The 25806-nt window shown below is 28.1% G+C and overlaps 1 protein-coding gene across 1 annotated transcript; it reads right to left on the minus strand.

Annotated features, from left to right (window-relative positions):
• Positions 1 to 1477: 1477 nt before the first annotated feature.
• CCT7 (chaperonin containing TCP1 subunit 7) lies at positions 1478 to 25791 on the minus strand. The gene is made up of 12 exons (XM_016048289.4): positions 25479 to 25791; positions 22795 to 22948; positions 21995 to 22101; positions 19980 to 20105; positions 17746 to 17798; positions 16834 to 17005; positions 15281 to 15445; positions 13847 to 13980; positions 11192 to 11344; positions 8899 to 9050; positions 4650 to 4838; positions 1478 to 1856 (listed from the first exon to the last, which is right to left on the minus strand). Exons 1-12 carry the CDS (start codon positions 25485 to 25487, stop codon positions 1642 to 1644), a joined length of 1629 nt encoding a protein of 542 aa, XP_015903775.1. The 5' UTR covers positions 25488 to 25791; the 3' UTR covers positions 1478 to 1641.
• Positions 25792 to 25806: the final 15 nt, after the last annotated feature.

Here is a 25806-nt window from a genome sequence, read left to right on the forward strand (position 1 = left end):
ATAAAATTGGCTAAAATAGACTAAATTTGATATAACAGTGATGAGAACTATCTTTTAAAAACAGACAGCAGTTATGAAGATAGCATATTATTCCTGAAAAAGCATCATTTTATGTGATTACGTGACATTATGTAACATCATTTTATGTCTTCAACAAAAAATTCTTAATGCTTTTACACTGCTTTGCAACCTAGAATTAGGAAACTTTTTTCGGAAAAATCGTAAAACTTGGCAGCTATGGTATTGCTGTATTTCTCTCTGGTTACAGGTCTTTACATTTTGTACTATGGCAACATAGTAATCTTTTTTATATATATAATCTTCGTTGAACGGCAGACACAATTCTTTGGATTTACGACTACTATTGTTCAACTTCATAGCCTGGCAACTTTGAACCCAATCCAGAAAACAAGGGAACAGCTGGATCTAGAATTGGGAGAAATTTGCCTCTATGGAGGACTTTTTGATCTAACTAACCCGCATTTGCATTACATGAAGAGGAAGACCACGAGAACCTCCTGAAGGTTAGCAAGACAGCAAAGGGACACTAACCCATGATTCGTCTAACACTGAGACGCCAGCACTCTGGTTGGTAACATAGTAATCTTGTTTAGATTATTTAATTAATTCTTTTTTATTATTTGCCTTAATAACTATATTATTTGAATAATATGTTCACACGCAATTGATTGGAAAAGGAAAAACAGATCAAACAGTATGAATGCAGAAGAATACTAAATTTAGGTTAATTACTTCCGAAGTATGAATTGGAATGAAAGTTGGCAAACTTGTTTCATGCATGCTAACAATCGATTGGTGACGATTGTCAGACAGTCTTGCCTAACAAACGATTACTTACAAGGCAAGCACTAATTTGACAAAGCTAATGGAAAGTTGATTAAAATTTGAATTGAAATAATTTCACTTTCAAAAAATTGTTTTTGCAAAAACATAGTTGCCAACATAGATAGGAAAATATCCAGTAGATTTTACGCAATATAAATTTCATGATAATTGTTGCATAATATTTTACACATAGAGAATTTCAGGGATTTTTATAGTCATCAAAAAATAAAAACTTTCTTTTAGTCATGATTGGCATTAAATATGCTTGAAATGCTGCGTATTATGTTTACTCATAATTTTAAATAGTAATTATAATTTAAATACTATTTAAAATATAAGTACTCATAATTTAAATAGTAATAGGATTTTCTTAGGGAATTTTCTAAAATGGAGAAAAACCATGAGAATTTTTACTAAACTATGCAAAGCTAAAGTTGGCAGCTATGCAAAAACATTTCACTTGATTATATTGACCACAAATCGTGCTCTATTGAATGTTAGATAATAAATATTAAAAATATATATGTGGATCTTACAAAATTGCTCTTAACTTATTTTTTTGTAAAAGTTGACTTATTCCACCTTCAAAAATAACGACTCAAACATAAACCATTAAAACTAAACACAAATGTACGTGTAAGCTTATTTAATATTTTTTAGTTAAACAAATTCAGACAAGTAACAGAAAGTTTAGTACAAAGAACAAAACAATTGTAACAGCATAAGTTTTTAGTATGTGATGATGTGAATGAAAAAGCAATACAAAATAGTTTGCTAAAGCAGTTCATTTGATCATTAGAATGGTCGCCCACGTCCTCGTCCGGGGATGCCGGGAGGCGTGACATTTGACTTGGGATTCTTGATTGTCTCATCCAAAGAGACAATCAGGCAGGCAGCTTCTGTGGCAGCTGTAAGAGCGTTTACTTTTACAACAGCAGGTTCCCAGACACAAGCTTCAAAATTATCAGCAATATCTTCATTGTTAATGTCCACACCATACCAAATACCACCTATAAGTTAAAGTAAAAGAAAATAGTTAAAATCCCACACATAATTAAATAGTTTTTCTAAAGAAAAATTGTTGATAAACTATTCAAAATACGAATTAGCTCCTTACTAAATTGCTGTTTTAGTGGTTTATTTAACATAAAAAAATATTGCATCATATTTTGAGATCATGTCATTTCTTTTTGTGCTGTGGTCACTAGGCAATAAAATGCTCCTTTCACCATGTAGGGTGCGTAGCCAAGAAAAAATAAGCACCTTTAAAGTACTTTTTAAGCATTCAAAAAATATTTTTCAGCACTATATACATTAACAAAATGCAAAATAATTTTCAGAGATAAAATTCATGATAAAGTAACTAGTTTTTGACAAAGAACTCTTTTCTTGATTATATAAGACACCATAAAAAAAACTAGAGATTTTTTGGTTCAATTTCATGCAGCGGAAAATAAAGCCTGAAATTCAGAATATCTTGTAAAATGTAGTTGCACATGAGAGTGTGTTAATCTCACCGACCCCACCTCAGTAAACACACAAGCATTTTATCAAACATGTCACATGATTGGCGCATTTGTATGTTACGGACAGACAATACGCCGGAATGGATGTTGGTTGAATGAATTGTGAAAATGTTGAATAGAACACCACGCTTTTGTATAATACACAGCGAAAATCAACAGGGTAAAGAAAAAAGTCTCACTTTCTAATATTAAGCTCTTTTTAAAAACACCCCATGAAAAAAGCACCTTTAAGTACTTTATAAAAACGCTACGCACCTTGCCATGTAAATAAAACAATTGCATATTTTATTGATAGAGACACATCATTGCATTTAAGATATAAATTTCGTTATTATTTAAGCTTAATTTACATATTATGGTGCATTTCTTAATAGGGTGACCACTCTAGAACTAGGAAAGCACAACCTTTTTGAGTGAAGGGCTACATGCACAGCATATAGACCAATGAGAGGCTATAAACCCAAGTATTTAGATAAGACATGTTGACAGCAATTGCTTTAAACATCATTGTTCTTGGTACTAAATTCTTTTCATTAGTAAACTTAGAAATATGTTTGTATAAAATCAAATACTTTCGAATGATTAAAATTAAAGACTGCAAAACTGATTGTTTAAAGCATTTACATATCGGAAAGAAAAAAAATTTGACAAATTGAAATGAAACAATGGGAAAAGTCAAGTTTCTTTTTAGCACATAACATTAAGTATATTTTAACATAAATTCTAACATTAAAAAAGTTTGATGTTCTTAGAATTAAATTTTTAAAAAAAATTAAGTTGCTTAATGTTTAATTGCTAAATGCTGTTTTTATAGTAAGTGCAAACAACAAACTTCGAGGGAGTATTTACTGATTATATTTAATTGCACATATTCAATTATATATATTTAATTATATATATTTAATTATTGAAATATTATGAAGAGAAAATCAATGCTAGAACTACTATATAAGTTTTCAAAAAATATTAGCAAATAAAGAAAAAGAGCAAAACATACAAATGCAATAATTGTGTGTAATCATTATACAGCAAATACCCCAAAAAATTTCAGAGTTGATTGCAAATTTCCCTGGGAATTCTGGTATTCTAAGTATACATACTATATTTAAGATTCAACAAACTAAATAGTTGTTAACACAGGCCGGATTAAAAATCTAGAAGATATTACAAAATGAAAATGTTTAATGCAGACAATTGCAGAATAAATAAAATATTGTTATATTAGAAGAGTTAAGTGATTTGCAAAACCAATTTGGAAAAAGTATATTACACTACTTTGAGCTAAAATTCACAGATTATTTGCCATTTGGACGATGCCAATAACTGTACTCAAACACAAACTTTTCATAACTACACCATTGCCAATAGGTTTGAGAGTAATAATTATACCTTCTTTCACAGCATCAACTATTATTTGAGCAACTTTTAGGGGGAGATGGGGAGCCTTTTAATTCTTTCGCTTACATGGAGTACTTTCATGGCATCAAAACAGAGATAATTGTCACCCACAATGAAAGTAGACTACTATTACAATACTTGGCTCACTTGGAAGACATTGCGTATTTCGTTATCTATCGTGATTCAGGGCAAAAAACTAAATTTATATTCTTTTCTACTCTTTAAATTTCTTAGTATTATAATATATACTTTTTTTTTCCAACTTCAAGCAAAATTTTGCAAATTATAAAAATTTTGGAATATCTATTAAAAATTAAGTATATGTAGGAACACTTAATTATTATTCTTTTTTTCAGGAATTTCAGAACTTCGAGCTTGATAACATTTACAAATTTTGGATTAGTTCAATCGAAATTCTGCAATGAATTTTAAGACTAAAAAAGGCAGAAAAACTGTATTTTAATAAATAAATAAAAATAAAGATGCTAGTTTCAAAATATGGGTTGAAATATAAAAAATATTTTTAACATTTGAAAATATTCATTCAGGTTTTTAATATTTTATACAAAAATTTTATTAAATACAAAATGAAATTTAAATTATACTATAATCATGCACAGAATAGACTTTTTTTAAATGTTTTTCAATTTTCTAATGTTTATACATTACCTCAAAGTATTTATTGGCAGGGAAGTAAGTTCACCTTTTGTCGAAAATGCGGTATACATAACAATACAAAATCTCCAACATTTTTGTTAATATATTTACAATCCCTGAGTGGCAACTATGTAGTTATACTTTAAATAAAACATAAAAAATAATTTTCTAATTTATAAACAAAAAATTTATTGTTTTTTTTTCTCATTAAAAAATACTCACCAGTGGCATGTTTCTGCCTAAGCATATTCAAAATATTTGTGGAATCAAAGCCAGCATTATCACACAGTTGTCTAGGAATAACTTCCAAGGCTTTTGCCATGGCCCCAATAATAAGTTGTTCTTTTCCTTTAACAGTTCTTGAATAATCACGCAAGAATTTAGACAGTTCCATTTCAATAGCTCCACCTCCTGTAAATTACATGTGGTTTTAGTGTTAGTTTCCCTTCATTAATCATTAATCAGAATTTATAAATATTCTTTTCACTACAAGGTTTTGAAAAAAATCAAGGCAAAAAAGGCATACAAGAACATCAAAGAAACACAGGATTACACAGAGTTGCCTGCAGGAATTTCAAATATGTAGCAGTGAATTAAAAACAAAAAATCAACAATTTACACAATTCAGTTCATACTGTATTTTCACACAATACACAGCTACTACAGAAGATGCTCATCATTTCACTAGACTCTTGAAAATTGGTGCATTATATTGGTGCAACATAGAATGGTACACATTCTTAAACATACGAACTGAAACTCGAACACAACTTAATGGAAAAAGCTTGGAGCATCTTGCATTACAGTAATGGTTATAAATGCGCAACACGTAAGGAAATACAGTATAAATAAAACACTAAGTCTAAGTATTTATTTCTGATCATTATCTTTGTATATTACACAGGGTTGGGTTTTTGACGTCAAAAAGTGGTTTTTGACATGACAAGGGTATAATACTGGTTTAAACCGTCAAAAACCCGTCAAAAATGTCAAAAACTGAAGTTTGCCAAGAAAATATATAAACTTCAAAACTACCAACAGTTGCCATGCATTATATTGAAACTTAATTATACTATAGGTAATCAGCAGGTTTTAAAATATTTTTTTATTAAAATTAAGGTAAAATAACAGATTTAAAATCTCAGAAATTTATATTCAAATGCATGTGCAGAAAAATTTTGCACAAAAATTGTTTAAATATTTATATTAAAAAATTTTTTTTTCTTCTTTTTGATACTTAAGAAAATTAAAAGTTTATTACTATGCATTTTTGACATATAAGGAACATATAACTAATATTTATAAGGAACTTACAAGTTATGTTGTATAAATACAAACTTGATATAAGATACAAGTGTATAAAATTTTTTTTTTAATGTTATACCGAATATCTTTATTATCCAGTATGTTAATTTGAATTTAAAAGTAGTTATATTTATGAATAATGATAAATATAATTCATATTGTTTATTATATTTATTTATAATTATTACACTTATCATTTTAAAACAATTTTTATCTCTTAATTTTTTTTTCTCCGCTTGTATTAAGAATACAAATAATGCATATCTTGAAAGCCAGAAGTAATTATTTAACAGCTGAATATTTAGATATTCAACAAAACTATATCGTATTCAGCAAAATGAAATTCACAAGTATTTGGATAAACTAAATTTTCAGCATAGTAAATGAATAGGCTGAATATACTGTAAATCGACACCAACTACTCTGTGTATTTAACAGAAAGCACTTAAATTTGTATTGTCTTATGTTAAAAAGATTATTAAGAAGATTTAAAAGAATATTAAAAAGATTTTTCTTTAAAAGAAGATGCCTAATGTACAAAACTGCTAATGTTTATCTTTAAAAATGTCTAATTTTTAGTATAATCTATACTATACACTAAATTTGGTTAAAAATAAATTTCTTAATAATATCACTGCAGATTTTCAATAACACATGAAAACGAATACATAATATTACAAAAGATGTGAGTTTTCAAAAGTACAAGATTTTGGTTACTATTCAAAATATAGGAGTTTCTTCAAAATTTTAAATTTATTTTTTCTAGAACATATTTAGAAACACTATCCTTTAAAAAATATATAAATTTTATGTATTAATTAAATTTCACATATGAATATAGGTTTTTGACATTTTCGACATTTTTGACAGTGAGGTTTTTGACGTGACGGTTTAAACCATGGTTTAAACTGTCAAAAACTGTCACATGTCAAAAACCTGCCAACCCTGATATTACATATAATTTGCAATACCTTCTACACTCGAAAAAAAGTACTTGTCACAGTTAACTTACAAACACATAGTCCCATTTTTTTCCTTCATATAAAAGATACTTAGCTTATGTACCTCATGAATATAGAAGACAATGAAATCAAATGTAAAAAAAAAAAGTTATAATCCATTGAAATATACAAAAATAATTTATAGTTTGTCTAAAGTAAGAACTCCCCTAGCCATTTGTCTGGACCAGTGGCAGTGATTATGGTAAAGAGGTATAACTATTTCAAGTAGGAATGTGGGGTCATTATTTAGGATGGTTTTGGCTCGGGTCAAAGCGAGAAAGGGAATATTTTTCTTCGGTTTACTATGTTAGCCCTAGAGTGAAGAGAAGCTACTCTTCCTGAAATATACTATTCTTGTTTATAGAAGCAGCAGATGAAACGAGAATTTGTGGCGGGGAGAGTTTTTACCGTAGACTAACTAAATGTACTGTGCTTTTGTACTTTTAACCTAGTGACACTCCCTTTCAAAGATACACAAGGCAAAATGTGTGTGCACATAGTGTTTTTGGTGCATGCACATCATTTTCACACGTCCTATTTTTTTCAAAATTAACTTCAAACAGCCATTCTGTCTGGTACTTTTTATTGAAAAATGGATCCAAACGTAAGACACACATTTACTGAAGATATTTTGTGACTGCTTATGGCGAATATGAATTATGCTCAAAACATTAAAAGGAAAGTTGGGACTTTTGAAATCATCACAATGTGGTTTATGTCAATAATGCTGATATTAAAGTTTATGTTACGTAAATTTCATCGTTATTATACGATGTTTTGTCATATAAAATAATGCTTTTTGAAGAAAAATAAGTCATCTTAAAACTGCTGTGAGTTTGTTAGGTTATAACTGTTGATAACTGTTAGGTTAGTTCCGACTAGGTTAGTACTACATTGATTATGAAAATGGTGTATGATACCAAGACACAATAGTACCAGAAACATGAAAAGACAATATCACTTAAAAATATGTTAATTAGAAGGTACGCAGATAAAAAAGTTAAAGAAATATTTTTAATGTACCTTTAAACTATACGAGTCCATACGCGGTACACAAGTGCAGAGTAAGAGTCAAATTGTACTTTTATATTTTAAAGGTTCAGTGTGTCTTTTAAATCAGAAGTTGCTAATAAAAATAAATATAAATAAAAGTACTTCTGAAATTAGAAGAACTTTTTTGGAGTGTAGTTCTGAATAACGTCTGAAACTCTTTTTTTTTTATGTATGCTTGTTTTCCTTTTTTATTTTGGGCATGTCTTTAAGTACTCTGCAGATGCTAATATGCAGTTTTAGTTTACTTAGTCACTAATCTTTTCCAGTAGTAGTTAAAGTTATTTCCTTTTGCATTTTTCACAGTGATATTAACCCCTTAACTGCCGAGTAAAATCTACGTGATTCACTCCCCAGTGCCACCGTTTTTCGCTCAAGTGCACCTTCTTACGCGGTGTTTTGGTGGGGTAAAATGATGCACGCTTTGCAATTTAAAAACAGTTTACTTTTACAAGACAAGAAAAAGGAAAGAAAGAAAATACAAAATTTAAATTAAATAATAAAAATACAATAAAAAAGATGCTAAAACTTAGCTGTTGTATGATAAATCCTGAAACATGGTTGGACACATAAACCAACACCACATTCATCGCACTGATAGCGGGATTCACGATGAATTTTTTTTCTTGAACAAACAGCACATTTTCGCGATGCATTTTTCTTTGAAGACGTTGATGGAAAGAATAAAAAGCACCAAATACATACGGAAAACAAAAGCGAAAAAAGAATAAACCCGACCTTACTCAAATAAATACACACAAGCGATTAATATGATATCACATTTCCATAACATCCTTTTCCCATTCCGAAATTAGTAATGCATTCGCAAAGCAAACACTTTCAAGGCCATTTTACTGCATTCTGAAGTAGGGGGTGTAGTTCTATTTATAGCAGCGCAATGCAAAGCATCGTACTTCAGGAAAGCGTATATATACGCCTGCGGCAGTTAACGCATCGTCTGGCCGAGACGTATATATACGCCCGCGGCAGTTAAGGGGTTAAAATGCAAATTACAATATTTTTATTGAGAGTTAAATTGTTTTTCTCCAAACAATGAAAAAAAAAAGTTAAACATTTTCAAACAAAAACCACTTAATAAGAAAAATGGAACTAACCAGCTACAACACTATCATTTTTCATAGCTCTTCTTACAATCATGATTGCGTCATGCAAAGATCGTTCACTCTCTTCAATGAATTGTTCAGCTCCACCTCTAAGTATTAACGTTACAGTTTTACTGCTTGGACACCCAGTAAATAAATTAAACCTGAAAAAATATAGACATAACAATTTAAAGGCACATAATAATCAAAATGCAAGACTTGGGTATATATTTTTACGAAAAAAAATAAAATACGTTTTAAAAATAATAGTTTGACATAACAATTTTGTGTGCAGCAAATTGATTAACTAAGACCATTTTGTTTAAAACCTTGAGTGACACGTCAATCATTGGTAACTGACACTGAATTTTCTGTCTAGGCCGTGTCAGCCATGATATAATATAACATAGCTGCCAACCTTAGGAATCAAAAATTAGGAACACTATATGCGGCAAAATTATATGCACCAATTACGATAGTAAGACAAAAATTTAACTATTAAATAATAACATTAATAGACATAATATATTTAAATACTTTATGTAAATAAGTAAAAAAAAATTATGAACACTATCTTTTGTGGGAAATTTATAACATTATTTTATAATTAGGAGCATGGTATAATAGTTTTAAAAAAAAACCACTACCTATTAATATATAATTATTCTTCTCCAAATTATAAAACACAGGTAAATATTAAACTACATCATAAACAAATATTTCTGATGCAAATGTTTAAATACTACAATACATTTTTTTAAAAAAATAATAATAGTTGTTTAAGATTCAATTTAGTGAAATGATCAGCAACAGCTATTGGAATAGTATTTTCCAATAAAAAGCTACTAAAAATTACTTCTGCACAATACTCTCAGGAAGCGCGAGTGCGGCGATCAGAACAAGGGATTGGTTTAAAAGCAAAAATACTGCAATTTTACGAAAATTCGGATTTTTTGTAAAAATATCAGATTTTCAGATTTGATTTAAAAATTAGGGACAAATCCGAAAAATTCTGGACAGTTGGCAACTATGATATAATACTTTAAAAATTTTCAATTGTTTTGACTAATTACTAATTTTTTTAATTGACTTAACTTTCATTTATTACAAAGCAAACTTTTATTTATTTCAATCTGATCAATCTATACCATAATACTAGCGTTAAGCAGTGTATTCGGCTTAACAGAAATTTCTTTAAAGATATACATGGAGTAGAATGTATAAAAGACTTGATTCACTGGCTGAAATAAAATTTACATCATAATTCAAAGGAACTTTTCAAAATTTTTAATAAGAAAATAAATATGCCTAATCACTAACATATCAGCGGGTCACAAAATAAAGCATTTGAAAAAAATTTGATCAAAAAGATAAAAGACATAAAATTTTAATTAAATGTGATCATACTGCTAACTAGAGATCTGACTAAAAATAAAAAATGGTGCTTTTTCAAAAACAGTTCTGAAGGGCACTAATCTCGCTAAATACATTTAATTATAGCTAGCTAGATTAATGCAAGATTTAGATTATCATTAGTAAGATTAGACTAGATCATAGCAAGATTATGAAGGAAAAAAACTATTTGGGAAGATTCTTCAACCAACAATAATTTCATTTTTCTTCTCAATTTCAGCATAATTCCATGAGCTCAAACAATACACTGGCTGGTGTAACTTAATAACAATTAAAAAATTAAATCACAATTTCCTTAAAACTGAGGATTACCTTCATATTGACATTTTATACTAATTGAATAACTAACATCCACTAGCTTAAGATAGACAAAATTTAATCTGAAAGTCATGAACAAGTATTATAAAGTCAAAAGTTTAAAAAAATTACAAATTTGTCACTTAACAGCTTTATTTTACATGAAGACTGAGGCAGGGTTGCCACTCAAATCTGAAAAATAATTCACTGTTTTCCCTGTACATATTATACACAATATAATATATTAAAAGGAAATACACAATCACTGTGCTCTTATATGAGCTGCATTGGGCTAACTATATTAGTTATAATTGCTGAAAACAGCTTAACATAAATAATGCTATAGTAAATGAACTAGTTTATTATAGCTGAAAAATCATCCTTAAATATTCCAGATTGCACTTTGAATAGTTACCATTTTTTAAAAGATGAAAATAAGAAACAAAATTCCTTGCACTTTCCCTGTTATTTTAGATGATTTTTAAATTTATTAACAAGATTTTCCCTGTGGAGTGGCAACCCTGAGAGTGGACAAAGAACAGTCTTTAAAAAGCAATTGTTAGCAATTTATTAAACAAATATGCTAGGATATTACCTCTCTCCCCCAATCTGTACTTCTTCAAAGACCTCACAAGTTCCTAAAGTATTGTCTGTGATATCATAACAAGTTGACAGTTGAGAACCACCACAAGCTTTTAAAGTTCTCTTTAAATCATCTTCAGGCACCCGTCCGGCGCAAAACATATCCCTGCAACAAAAATCCACCTTAATAACACATAATATATTATCTTCGTAAATAAAATTGTGCATGCACAGACAACTGTTGCATATTTTTAGCAGTTTTAACCTCGTACAAAAAAAAAAGCAGAAAAAAATTTTTTTTGTTAGTTTGGAAATTTGAATTAGGGATAAAGAGAACTGTAATGTGATAAAAAATGCCCCGTCCAAAACCCAATTTTTAAAATTGCTGAAGGGGTTCCCCTTTAATTTTTGAAAAAAATTCAAGGACTTTTCAATAACTTTCAAGGACCTAAAATCAAATTTTTCAAGGAACTATTCGGCATTACAGTTATATGCTAAAGTACATACCAACCAAATTTTACAATTATGTAGAAGCAGAAATTGTACATTTTTAAAGCACAATGCTTATTTGACAACAAAAAAATAAATATTATTAAATTTATCAGCTAATAATACAAGGTTGATAGTTACATTGCTGTTTCAAATCACTTTAAAAAATTCTAATTGACAAAAAGAAATATATCCAATTGACATACGAACAATACTAGCCAACGTTTGAGAACTAGCATCAGTGAAACTCTTCATGAAAAATTTAATAAAGTGAATTAGAATTTACGAAACTGAATTATTGAATAATGCATAATACATTAAACAAGCATAGTAAATAATTGATAAAGCTTGCATGATTGTATGGTTATTAAAATATAAATACTTTTTTTTAATATGTTAGACCAGATTTTAGGTTACAGGAAACGTATATAATTAGATAAAATATCAAAATATATCCATTTAACATATCTATTTCAATTTTAATAACAAATTATCTATTTTGTTACTTCAAAATATCAGTAATGTATTTTGAACATAATAAAATCCATTGTAGAACAATATTTTACAGATAACTAAGACTTACTGAGCTTTTTCTTTAAAATATATCCATAAAATGTGAAGCGCGATTTTTAAAATTTTGGGGATATCTGTGTAATTTTCCCTTAGCATAAATTTTAAATCGCATTTATACGAATCTAGATATACTATATGTAAATCAAAATTATAAGAAAGGTGAAGTAAGTCCGGAGTCGAATGTTGCGCGAACTTGAATATTGTGTAAATCACGTATAACAATGTGTGATTTGTAAAATGAAATTGAATTATGGTGTATGTTTCTTTAATCAGAACAATATGAATAGCAAATTATACAAAACACACGAACTAACAATACCTAAATCACAATGTGTGATACATAAAACACTTTAATGTGAATTCTGTTGCATGATTAGCTAATAGTTTTCATGTGAAAAGTGATCATTATGATGCATATTGCAATGTGAGTGATAATTCTTAAATCTCTCTTTTATGAATCGCAATGCTTGATTTGTATACTACTAAAATAGGAATTGCAAAGCATGATTCTGAATTTACTTAAATACGTATTTTGTTACATGATTCAGAAATAACTTTAATTGAAATCAAGATATGTGATAGATAAATCACTTTAATGTGAATCAAGATGTGTGATTTATGAAATACAGTAGAGAACCGATTATCCGGAACGATCGGGACCATCGCTATTCCGGATAACTGATTTTTCCGGTTTTCTGAATCACTACAATAAGCCGTTTTTTTTATTGTTAAACCCAACTAAAAAAAAAAATTTGGAAACAATCTTAAAAAGAAGAAAAAACGATGAAGTAATACACTAATGATTATTTCCAAAATGATGATAAGGTAAATATCTTTCAAAATCGAAAGAAAAATCCTAAAATCTTATGAGGAAAAAAACTTTTTTTCAAAAAATGGCGGGAAAATTTATCGAATTTCGTTCCGGTTTTTTGGTTTTCGGGTTTTCTGATTTCCGGATAACGGGTTCTGTACTGTACCTTAATAAGAATCCAGGTGAGTAATTTGCAAATCACTTCAAAGTAATATTCAATATATGATTCATTAATCACTTCCATTTAAAGTGCAATTCGTATTATTTTAAATCTCAAAAAATCAAGTAATTTTTAAGTACCCTATGACAGAATTCAGGGACTTTCCAAGGCCCTTATTTTTTTCAACTAAATTCAAGGACTTTCAAGGTTTTTCAAGTACCGTGGGAACCCTGGATTCACTACAAAATTGCAAAAAATATACTAAAATGCAGAAGATTTTACGCAGTTTAAAATGCATAAAGTTAAGAACTGAAACATTAAAGCAACAGTAATAGTACTTCAAAAAATGGTTCAAACTTAAATTATAAGTATATTTGTTTTAACCTTTTTAAACAAAAGTGTAAAACCAAGAACCTCAAAACTGCTCTCATAAATCAAAAATCTGACATTTGTGATATGGAGCTTACATTCTGAGAAAATATTGTACTTGTAAATAATCCATATAAAAAAAATAAGATTTTAGAAGATAATTTTAGAAATAAATTTTCTTATTAAGATATTTTTTCCCTGCTTATACATGAAATTTAAAATGCATGAAACAATTTTTAAAAATGAAGATCTAATAGATTTCATACCTATCGGCAAAATATTGTGTAGCTACATCTCCTATGGGTAGTTTAGAAAGAACTATTTTAGCTCCACTTTCTACGATTTTTGCTAATTTATTATACAAGATATTCCATTCAGCATCAACTACATTTTGATACTCCTGAAAAGTATAAGATTAAATATCATCAATCAATTTTAAACACTTTCACAAGATAAAAATAATTTCTTTGTATAACTAAGGTATTAATCATTTTGTTAAATTCATTTTTAAGAATTTAATTAAAATAGGAAACTTTATTTATCAAAAAAATACTAAAAACAAATTGATTAAAGTGGGTTATGTAAGGAATTTGCATTGATGAATAAAAACACATATTATAAAAAAAATACTATAATTTTCCTCATGACAAATATTTTTTTAATGTTTTGTTTTGTTAAGAATAAATTTTGTTTTACTTAATGCATGACCACATAATTGAATTGTCTGCTTTGAGATTTTTAAACAAAAAATAATTGCAACAATTATTCAATAATTATGAAATATATTTCAATAATTATGGATTTTTTTTTTAAAAAAAAGTACTTTATTTTTAAAACATAATAAAATTGAAAAACAAACTATGACAAAGCAATATGTTTGATTTAATAAAATCTCGTCTAATACTAAAAATATCCGAGACATTTTGACCAATTATTTTGACAAAATAAAAGCACAATAACTAAAATTAATAGATAATACCCTTTGTTCAGTTGTAAAAATTTCTATGAAAAATATACTGCAAGGTTTCTTAGAGTTCTTAAAAATCTAAAAATCAATGGAAGAACTGTTCGACCCTGTATTGATATTAATTGATTAAAATATTTTTAAAAAGAATTAAAGCAATGAAAAAATAAATAGTTTTGAATTAATTTAAAAATAGAAAATTCTCAATAAAAGTAATAAAATTTAAACTGATGCCATTATTTAGTTCAAATTAATTTTCAAGCCAGAAATTTGACAGGAAGTTTTTTAGGCATTTTTTAAAATATGCAAAAACGAAGAGAATTTTTTATGAAACTAAGAGTTTGTCTGATTCAATATCAGAACTAAAGAAATAAAATGCAATGAAGTTGGTTGTCATAAATATCTACTTATATAAAACTTTGAGCATTTACTTTTCTTTAAAAAAAAAATAATAAATAAAAAAAAGATGATCAAGCAAGCAATAAGATAAGATGGCAATTTTTTTAGAAACCTTCAAATATATACAAAAACCAAGGGAATTTTTTGACTTAGAAAAAAAAAAGACTTCGTAAAGTCATTGTTCAAATGTTTTCTAAAAAATTCAGTAAAGTGGACACTAATGAATATTTGCTTATTAATCAAAAACTTCTGCGAAAGGCATTAGCATATTAAAAAATCTTAGAATCGTTAACAAGAGAATTATTACAAATATATTAGAAGTTATAATGAGATGTACCTGAGCGCTTTCCACTCTGATTTCAGCATTTTCTTTCTCAGACTTTAATTCTAATTCAACATTTAGACACACTATTTTAGGATTCAGATATTTTTTACGCTGCATTTCAAATCCTGCGTATGAGAAAGTCTTTTTAAAAGCTACTCCAGGTATCATCATAGATTCCTAAAAGAAACAGTTCAAATTATTAAAAATACAACTTAAACTTATACTGTAACTTTTTACATAATTCTTTAAAATCCTGTAATTTTTAATACTCTGCTATAATGACACACCCAAATTTCCAGGTTTGTAAAAAGTTTGATTCGCACCCATTCATTTACCACATTGCCTTATATATCATTTTATCTGATAAATATCACTACTAATCTCTACATTTTTTAAAATCCTACTTTTTATTCAATTTTACAGCATGCAAATAATAAATAAGGCATTTAAATATTTTTTAACGTTTGAATTACATTGATTAACACTTGCCTTATTTATTGCTTTTTCGACGGGTATGACTAAAAAATTTTAGTTCTTAAAATCCTATAATTTTTTATTCGATTTTTGAATAGCGACAACTCTAAAGGCTGGTCGAGTAAATTGGACTGGCTGGAAGATGTCCCTTATATAAACAGAGTGCCTGGTTTGCAGTGGCTTTACTACATGGTAAAAAAAAATCTTTTTTAATTAAAAAAAAGAATCTTGCGCTAGAAGAATTCTTGAATTATTGCAAATAATTGACAGAGTTCCAATAAAAATAATAAAAGCTTCATTTATTTCCCAGAAAAATAAGTAAAGCATTTAAAAGGAAACATTCAAAAAATCGATAAGAGTATTTACTTAAATGTATCACCGTACCAGTACCCATAAAGGACAAACTTTGACAAGATACAATCACCGTGTCAACATTTCAACTGATGAGAACGAGACAAATCCCCCACATGTCAGTTCAATAGGAGAACTGGTGTAGGTGTTATGTCTTATGCTTAAGGGATGTGACATCATCAGCAATGACGTAACGGATGAAGGAAAAACCTCTTGCTTCAAAATTTAAAAAATAAACTGAAAAAGATGCCTTCATTTTTATAACAGAAATTTGCACACACAATATATGCGGATTCTCTTGTAAATCTGTGTTTGTGTAGCTACAAGACACTGTTTGGATTTGCTATTTGTATATGGGTTTTAAAATCCCGATATTTTCGTACAAATATGATAGTTTTAATGCGATATTTTTCTAATACTATAACAAGCATTTAAGCAATCATAAAATAGGAAAGAAAAATTTTATGAAGAGATTTCCAAAATGCGGAAGATTTTAGTCACATCATGGTAAGGCAGAAAACGAGGTGAAAATGCATAATGCTTCCACGAAATGCAAAGGAGTTGGCAACTGTGGAAATTTTAATTAGATCATTTATGAAATAAAAAAATAAAACACTTCCAGATAAAAAATTGTCAATTCAAATAATAAAACTGATTGGAAAATGAATAACAAATGGATAGGTTTTAAAGCTGCAAGTTTTTCATTTAAAGAAATATTCAAGATAAGATGAGTATCTTACTTCCATAGCTCCACCTTGAATTTTCTTAATACCAATCATATTTAATGGAAGAAGCTCATCAAGTTGCATCACTGCATCAACCACAATCTTTGCAAAAAATTCCTTCTGGGATGCAATTAATTTGGAGCTCAAAGTAGTCATAGCACACTTCTCTAACAAAGCCCGTTGTTTCCTTCATAAAAAAAATCATTCAATTATTTCAATAAGACAATGAAATATCACAGATTTTTATTAGATTAGTTAATCTTTAAAACAATTAAAACTAGAAATTGTAGTCAATTAATATATGAAAAGAAAGAATTTACATATAAATGAACTGAGATTGTTTAGGTATTGAAACAAAATCTACTTCGGATTTCTGAAATCCTTGGTTATTAAATACCAAGTAAAATTTTTTTAAATATAATGATAATTAAATTAAACACATTAAGTTTTAGCAGAAATGAAAGTAGCTATGGTAAAGTTGTAAACTAGATGAAATTCTGATGATTTGAATGCAAATTTATGACATTTGAATCTTGAATACTTTTTTAACTCACTTTAATTTAAACAATACCATTGTAAAGGGACATAACTTTGCTCATCAATTTTTCAACAGTTATTTTAAAATCCCAATTATTTTAATAGCGTGTTACTAAACCTTGAGAGTTAAGAAATTAACTTTTAACATGCTCAATATCATTTTATTTAAATGGTTTTGTGAGACATTTTGTAGCAGCTATTGTCAGATTTTTACATAGTTCTTTTTTTTTTTATTTTTATTTTTAAATTTTTTGTTGTTGTACATTACGGAATAAGAATTTTTTATGATACAGAGTAGTTGAGAAGAGCTCAGACAAGTTCAATTAGATTAGAATTGAAATATTAAAATATATATTATTATGATAAAAAAAATAAAAAAAATTTACTTACTTTTCGTCTCCTTTCTCAACTTTAACAGATAACTCATTTACTTTAGCTTTAGCCTAAAAAAATGTTGAACAAAATATATGTAGAATTCATAATAATTTAACAGTGAATAACTTTTTTTAAAAAAAAATTCTTAATTATTTTAAGATTTTCAAATAATTAAGTGAATTTGAATAAAACACTGAAAATAAATATTCTAGTATTAATAGTAAATTTAACGTTCACTTAAAAACCAATTCATATGAAATTCAAAAATAAAAAACTTTAACTTGAAAATAAACAATCTCTAGAAATATAATTAGAGCAAAGCACTATTGGTAAGCTAAATTTTATATCAAAGGAATTTACTCCATATTGAGCTAAAGAAAATTAATGTTTTTTAAAAATTTACAGATAATTTTTTTAACTAAAAATTTAGAAAGAACTTTTAATGAGATTAACTAATTAAGTTCTGGTTAACTGAATTTTAGACAATCCAGCTTTTTTTCTTCTTTTTTTAATTTTCAAATATTCTGATATATGTTAAAAAAAAGTTTTTGAAAAATTATTTTAAAGCTATTTTTTTAATACACTAGCTTTTACTTATACATTTTTTACATCTTTTCAATTATCTATCAACAAATTTTAAAAACCATGTAACAAATTTGAAAAATCAAGCTTCTAATGCCAACTTCCTGATCACTCATTATCACTTATTGATCATGCCAACAAAAACATACTTAAATGAATTTATTTTCCATTTTTCGTGAAAACAGATTAGTTCCTAAATGTGTAAATGAACTACAGACAGAGGTTTGCAAATTTCAAAAAAAAAAATTCTAGCGAAAAAAGTAGCTTGCTTTAAAAATTGCAACATAAGTTTAAGTTCTAAACAAAATTTCAACCAAAGAAAAAAATTTTAATAAATAAAAATCACTCAAAAACTTGCAATGGTTAGAATAACTTGATAAAAATCCAAAGAATGATAATTAATAAGATTATAAAAACTTATAAGCAAGCTGTTGTAAATTTTTCTAAACAAGATTATGTAATTAAATGTATGTATCAATCATTGAGATGCTTTTGTTGAAGCAACACACAATTTTGAACACAATTTTGAAACTTCACAGGCCATAAATTTTTAGTATTCTAAAACAATGACAAAATACAAATTTCCTAAATCAGGGTGCGTAGACAAATTATTCAACAAAAAATAAGAACCTTTTAAGCACCTTTCAAGCACACTCATAATATTTTTAAGCACTTTAAGAAAATATCATAATTAGGCAGGGTTGGAAAGTTTTTGACAATTTACGGTTTTAACCGTTATGTCAACAAAAAAAAAATCTTTTGGCATTGTTTTTGACAATTGTCAAAATTTTTTAATCATGTAAATCGAATGGCGTTTTCATATGCTACGGACTGACGATGTGCCGAAATAGTTTAGGGTTGAATTAACTGTGAAAACGTTGAATAGAACAATGTGAACAGTGTCTTTCTGCATAATTCGTAGCGAAAATCAACAGGGTAAAGGAAAAATCTCATTTTTGAAAAGGGAAAATAAAGTAAAACACCCAATATAAAAAGTACCTTCAAGGGCTTTTAAAAAACGATAATCGAAAATAAGCACCTTTAAGCACTTTTTAAAAACGCTACGCACCCTGTAAATGTCTATGTATCTGGAAATCTTAAAAAATTTAATTTTGAAAATTAATTAAAAATTCATTGAAAAATTATCTAATATTTTCTGATTTAAAATCCAGCAATTGTTATTTTTTATTAAATATTTTTTTATAATTATCACTTCAGCACTTTATTATTTAACCAGAGATAATTGAACTGAAATTGGTGTTCTTCAGTAGCTTGCAGATTATGAATCAAAAACATGCTCATTTTTATATTTTCCTTTCCTTTATGTCATAAAAACTCTAGCATAGTTTATGGGATATACCCTTATATTTGCATAAAAATTTAGATCTGTGAAAAAAAATTTAACTGCTGCAGTAACACCCCAACTACACAGAATTGGCAAAAGCCAGGAATGTGATTGATGTTTAACCATCAAGAGGATAAAACAAAATCTAGTCAGATAATTCAGTGTTACATCTTTTTTTCAAAACAAAAAAGCATTTTTATAATATTAGCAAACCATAACTACCTTGTACTACATCAATAAGAAAATTTTAAATAAATATATTTAAAAAAAAACTTAGAAGAAAAAATAATTACATATTGAGGTTGCTATCAAATTAACCTACCATTTGTAAAGCAGTGCGTAAGCTCCTCATAATAATTTGAGGATGAATGCCATCTTCAATTAGTGGTTTACATTGCTTTAGAACCTCTGCTGCCAGAAGAGTGACTGTCGTTGTACCATCGCCAACCTTTTAAAAACAGACAAAAATAATATTCCATGAATACCTAAGACAAATTCTTTTAATTCATTTAAATAAAAAACATATTGCATACACTCAATTCAATTGATATTTAAAATTTAAAAGTATAAGAGATAATTCTCATTTTCCATTAAAAAATACTATCATAATGAAGACTATCTCAAAAATTTAAGGCGAGTTTGCTAATACTATACAATTGAAAAATATGCCGATTTATAAAGGTAGGTATTCTATTTACATCGCACTACAGCTGCTTAATGGGCTGTTGGTGATGATCTGGGAAACATACCAGAGAATGATCCGAAGACATGCCATCACGATTTTGTTCCTCCACAGAGAGGATGACTCCTCCGCTTTGGTAGCCCGACGACCTGCAAGTGAAGTCAAGCACCTTATGGTAGAACAGTTTAACGAGGGCCGATACTCTGCACCCTCTGTCCCAATGTAGGCTGATCAAAGTGGTCACCCCCACGCTTACTGACCGCTACCAGTGATGCTTGACTTCGGAGTTCTACTGGGTCTTTACAATCATAAGATATAAAGGAAAATTTCTCAAATTATAATAGAAATTAATTGTTGTCAAGAAATATTTGTTAAATAAAATTGATTTCCTTATTCAATATTGTGTTTTTAAACATTTTGTTTAAAATGACAGGCTCAATTTAATTTCCTGGGAAATACAGGATTGGTTGGATTAAGTGACATATTTTCTGCAAAGTATGGAAGACAGGCAGATTATTTCTAATCAAGACTCCGGCATTTGCAATGCCAAAAGCTGCAGAAGTCACAAAAAACAAAGTTTTGAAATTTTTAAGTTAAAATTCGAAAAAAGTGTGTCTCTGAAATTTCTGGCATTTTAAATAGCTCAAAGCAAGGTGAAAAATCAAGTTAGAAAGAAACATGACTTTATCGGAAAACCCAAAGGTGAAGGAAGGAGATCTTCGGAAACGGAAGACCCAAAGGAACAAAAGCAAGACATATCAATTTGCAAAATAAAAAACACTAACAGTATAGCAGCGTTTAAGGACAGTATTTTATAACCTTAATTGAGATTGCAAAAATATTATTTTGAAAAACATTTGCCACAGGTCATGTCTAAAATAAAGTAAATATACAAGAATGAACTAGTCAAAAAAAATCACACGCTGTAAGGCAATAAATGGTTACCTGTATGGAGCTTTGACGTTGTAATTTAGCTCTTATAAACAATAAATTTAGTAACTGCAGTGTAATATTTAATCATTAAAACTATAATTCAGCACTTTAACTTAAATCATTCTTCATAGCACATCTAACTAATAAAACAAAAATGAAAGGAATGAAATCTTTACATAATCATAATGTAGCTATTGTATCTCAAAAAGGTTATAACTTCCAAAATGGCAATTCAAGTTTGAATATTCATTTATCTTTAACTTAAATTATAAACAATGAAAATAATTTTTTAATACCTAACTTATACTAAATTTTAAAGGCTGAACAATAAATATTTAAAGAAAGAATGAGAGAATAACTACATGAATGACATCACTAATAAGTGCAAACATTTTGCACTAAAATGAGTTAAAGAATTCAAAAACATGGAAACAATAATCGCAATTTTATAAACTACAATAAAATTATAATTCTTATGACCATCAAAAGTGAATTAAAGTTCAAACATATAAGAGCTATTAAATACAAATATGATTTACTATTAATGATATTTTTATACTTTGTACACAGTTAATAACAATTTCTTCAATATTTAGGAGTGTAAAAATGTTTAGGAGTGTACATTGAGAATTCACACATATTCACATCACCAACGTACATACAAATTAAGCCTTTCATAGATTTTAGAAAGTAGCAATGAGCAATTTAAAGAATATACTTACTTCAGCATCTTGAGATTTAGCGATGTCCACTAGAGTACGAGCTGCAGGATGAACAACATCCAATTCTTTCAAGATGGTTGCACCATCATTAGATATAACAGTTTTACCTGAAAAACATTAACTAAAATTTTAATAAACAAACATTAACTAAGATTTTGATTTAACTTCTTTTTTTTAAAAAAAAAAAAGTTTTAAAACTGTTGGTGGTCTGGTTAGATATTTTACAGCAGTTTAGGGAATAACTAAACTATGTAGTAACCAAATGTCTGAAACAGGTTTTCAAAATTGCAAATTAAACTAGAACAAAATTAGCCTTCAAAGGAATAAATATTAAATAAAAAAAAGTTTTATTTTTAAACATTTTGAAATTCTGCTCTGTTGTTTCAGAATGCAGTTGCTTATTAAAATCTCAAAAGCCCGCCAGGTGGCCGAGTGGTTAGCGTGTCTGACTGCAAAGCCTATGGCTATAGATTATAACAAAACTTTCGCCTCATAACAAAAATGAGGCGAAAAAGGCAGAATTCCGTTCATTCTTAGAAGAATGGCTCATCTGCCTGATGCATTAGTTCATAAAACATAAAAATATGAACATGTAAAATAAAATTTGGCCTATCCAATTGACTCATAAAATTCCTTTCACTTAACATTTCCTTATTTAAGCGAAAGCAATAATTATAAGGAAATTAATTTCGAACAATAATTAGCAGTAACAGAATTAAAAATATAGGTCTCATTTTTCTTAAAATGAAAAGATATGATTAATTCAATAAATAATTATAATAATGAATCACAACACTAACCTTTACTATCAACAATCAGCTTGTCCATTCCCCTAGGCCCAAGAGTTGTGCGAACTGCCTCAGCAACCGCTTGGCATGCATTTATGTTGCTGATAATCTGCTGCTTGCCTTGACTGTTCTCGGTTCCTTCTTTAAGGAGGATAATGGGACCAGACTAAACAAAGAAATATATTCAATACACAAAGTAGATTAAAAATAATATTTGGGTATTTATAAATTTGAGCTAAATAAAATCAAGAACCACAATACCTGTATTAATATAAGTATCTAAAACCACAATACCAGTAATATCTATTACAACTACTGAGAGGCAGAGCCTCTTCATTGTTTCGTTTTCTATGTGATTATTCGCCTCAACTTTTGTTAATAATCAAAGGCATGAAAAGGATTCAACCTATTCTGTTACAAAATGAGCTTGCTTGCTCAGGCTTGCAAAAAAAACTGGGTTTTTCTGGGTTTTATTGGGCTTTTCATGTTATGAATTGACTAATTGCTGTCAAAATTAAATAGCTTAAAAATCTATATGGAATCTGAAAAAAATTATGGAAACAATTTCACATTTTTTAATAAATTTACTAATCTTAAAATATAAAACTTTTAAAAGAATTGGACACAAAATATTTTATATGTTACATTTGACTGAAGACCTAAAATCATTGCTGGTATAGTTTTTTTTTTTCAATTTTGCCAGTTTTTTTCCTCTGTCCCAATAAAAGTACCAACCCTGAAGTAATTGATAGGTTCAGATCTACATTTAAATCATAAGAGAAATTTCGCATACCTTTCTTTCTGAAGAACGTTTTTTTTTTGTTTTTTTCCACTTCAGTAGATGCAGGGATATTTCCATAATGGCATAACTATAACCACTACCTAGGAGTCAAAATGTATTTTGAACTAGCAGGAACTTTATGAAATATGAAGTGGTTGGCCAGGAAATGGTTATAGTAAACTCTTTATATTTATTCTCCCTCTACGATTTTTTTAGTTTTGCCCATAAATCATAAAAAATCTACCCATTATTTTGACATAAAGGGGAGATTTTGCATCATGATCTGTAGCAGAATAATCGACAAGTCTGCCAGCAAAAAACTATCAAACCATCATAGAAAGAGACCAACTCGAAAGGTATAACTCATAGCCAGTCCCGGGCAACCATCTACACGTTCTGTTTTTTTTTTTTTTTAATGTGCAGTTTAAAATCTATTTGACACCTTGGCGATTGTAGTTGGTGCGACAGATCACAATACGGAAATATTCCCCGCACAAGTACTAAATTAATCGCTAAATTGCACAAAAAGTAAATTATTTCTAAGCTAGGAACACTTTAAAATTGAGCGATCAAAGGTATGCCGGTTTCAATGACAAGGATTTAACATACATGGTAAAGGGAAGATCTCCATTCATATCGTAATCTGCGACAGAATAATTGCCAAATCTTGAAAAATTCTAGGCAACAGCAAACGAGAAACTAAATATAATTATATCTCACACAAGGGGACGGACTCAAATGGTCTAACTTGTAAACTGCCAATGGGATAATCTTTGCATACCTTTTTAAAAAAATTTGCAAGTTTAAAATCTATTTGGAGCCTTAGTGGTTGCAGTTGGTCAACAGATCACAAAACAGATATATATCTAAAAAAATTCCAGCCAAAGTCATGGTGTACTTTTGATGACTGACAAAAGAACACCATGATTTTACAGACACACTATACCTTGCCTTATTAGATGAAACTGGCATAAGTAAATTAAAATAAGCAAAAGCTAAATTCAAAAAAGTATAGTTAATCAAATTTAAACAATAAGCAATTTCCCGAGAACAAAAAAAAATTATCAGAAAACATATTACTGATATTGTTTTGGAAGCGGCATGAAAATTAATTCAATGAAGTTTAATTAAAGAGATTAGATATAAGATTTAATACAAGGTATACATTTATTTCGGGTAGAGAAGCTCGTGGTCAGTATTTTAGGAATTATTACCAATAAATCTATTTCATCATAGGGTTACAAGTTAGAGATGCGCACTGCTACCTAATAATGAATTATTTAAAAATCTATTAGAAATTATCTAAAGAAGTTTGTAAATTTTTCAAATTTTCATAAAAATTAAAATTTTATAAAAGTTTTCAAGGATTTCTACACTAATTTTTTCTCTTCTAAACCAATCACGAAAATCATACGAGTTCTTGAACGATTTCAATCATATCATTACACACAGGAAAACTTTCGGAATAAAATATAAATGCAAAATAGAAGTTTATTTTCCGATAATTTATTTTTATAAGTTTCACCTAACTAATATTGGAACATTAGAAATTGTGAAGGAAAAAAAAAAAAAACACCTGGACACCGGAGACACTAAGACACAGGAACACCTGGATACATATCATATAAGAATTAGCAAAATTTACAAGGATCCTTGGAATTAAAATATATATTAGGTCAACAAGGTAAAAAATATTATTAATTTTAGATGAAAAAAAGTTTATTCTTTATTAAAATGGATGACAGATGGATTTATATATTAGTGAGTGTTAAAGCCGGTACATCTACCAAATAAATGCAGTTAAAAAAAAAAAAATACTGGTCTTAAATAATTTTCTATTCATCTGTTAATCGTTCTTTGTACTTATATTTAATATCTATCCTAAATATTACTTGATCATTTCAGATTTTCTTACCATTGTCATTTTATTGTACTTCGACTCAATGAATGGAAGAAAATTTTGTAAATATTTTGACAGAGAGCACCAAACGTTGAGTTGAGATGTCGGAAAATATGACAATCTTCTATAAATCGTTGCTATGGCAACTCAAGCTTTAAAATAATTTAGTTTTCCTGAATTTTAAAACATTTTAAAGACAATGATATATATATAATACTTTACAAATGAAAGTTCTTTTCTTATAATTTTATTCGAAAAGATTTTTTACATTTGAGAATTGGCAACTATAAATATTCAAAACAACGCATTATGAAACTGTCGTTATGGTAACAAAATAATCTAG

The sequence above is a fragment of the Parasteatoda tepidariorum genome, chromosome 3 (assembly GCF_982258835.1).
Source record: "Parasteatoda tepidariorum strain Cologne lab strain chromosome 3, Ptep-v5.0, whole genome shotgun sequence".
Lineage (NCBI taxonomy): Eukaryota > Metazoa > Arthropoda > Arachnida > Araneae > Theridiidae > Parasteatoda > Parasteatoda tepidariorum.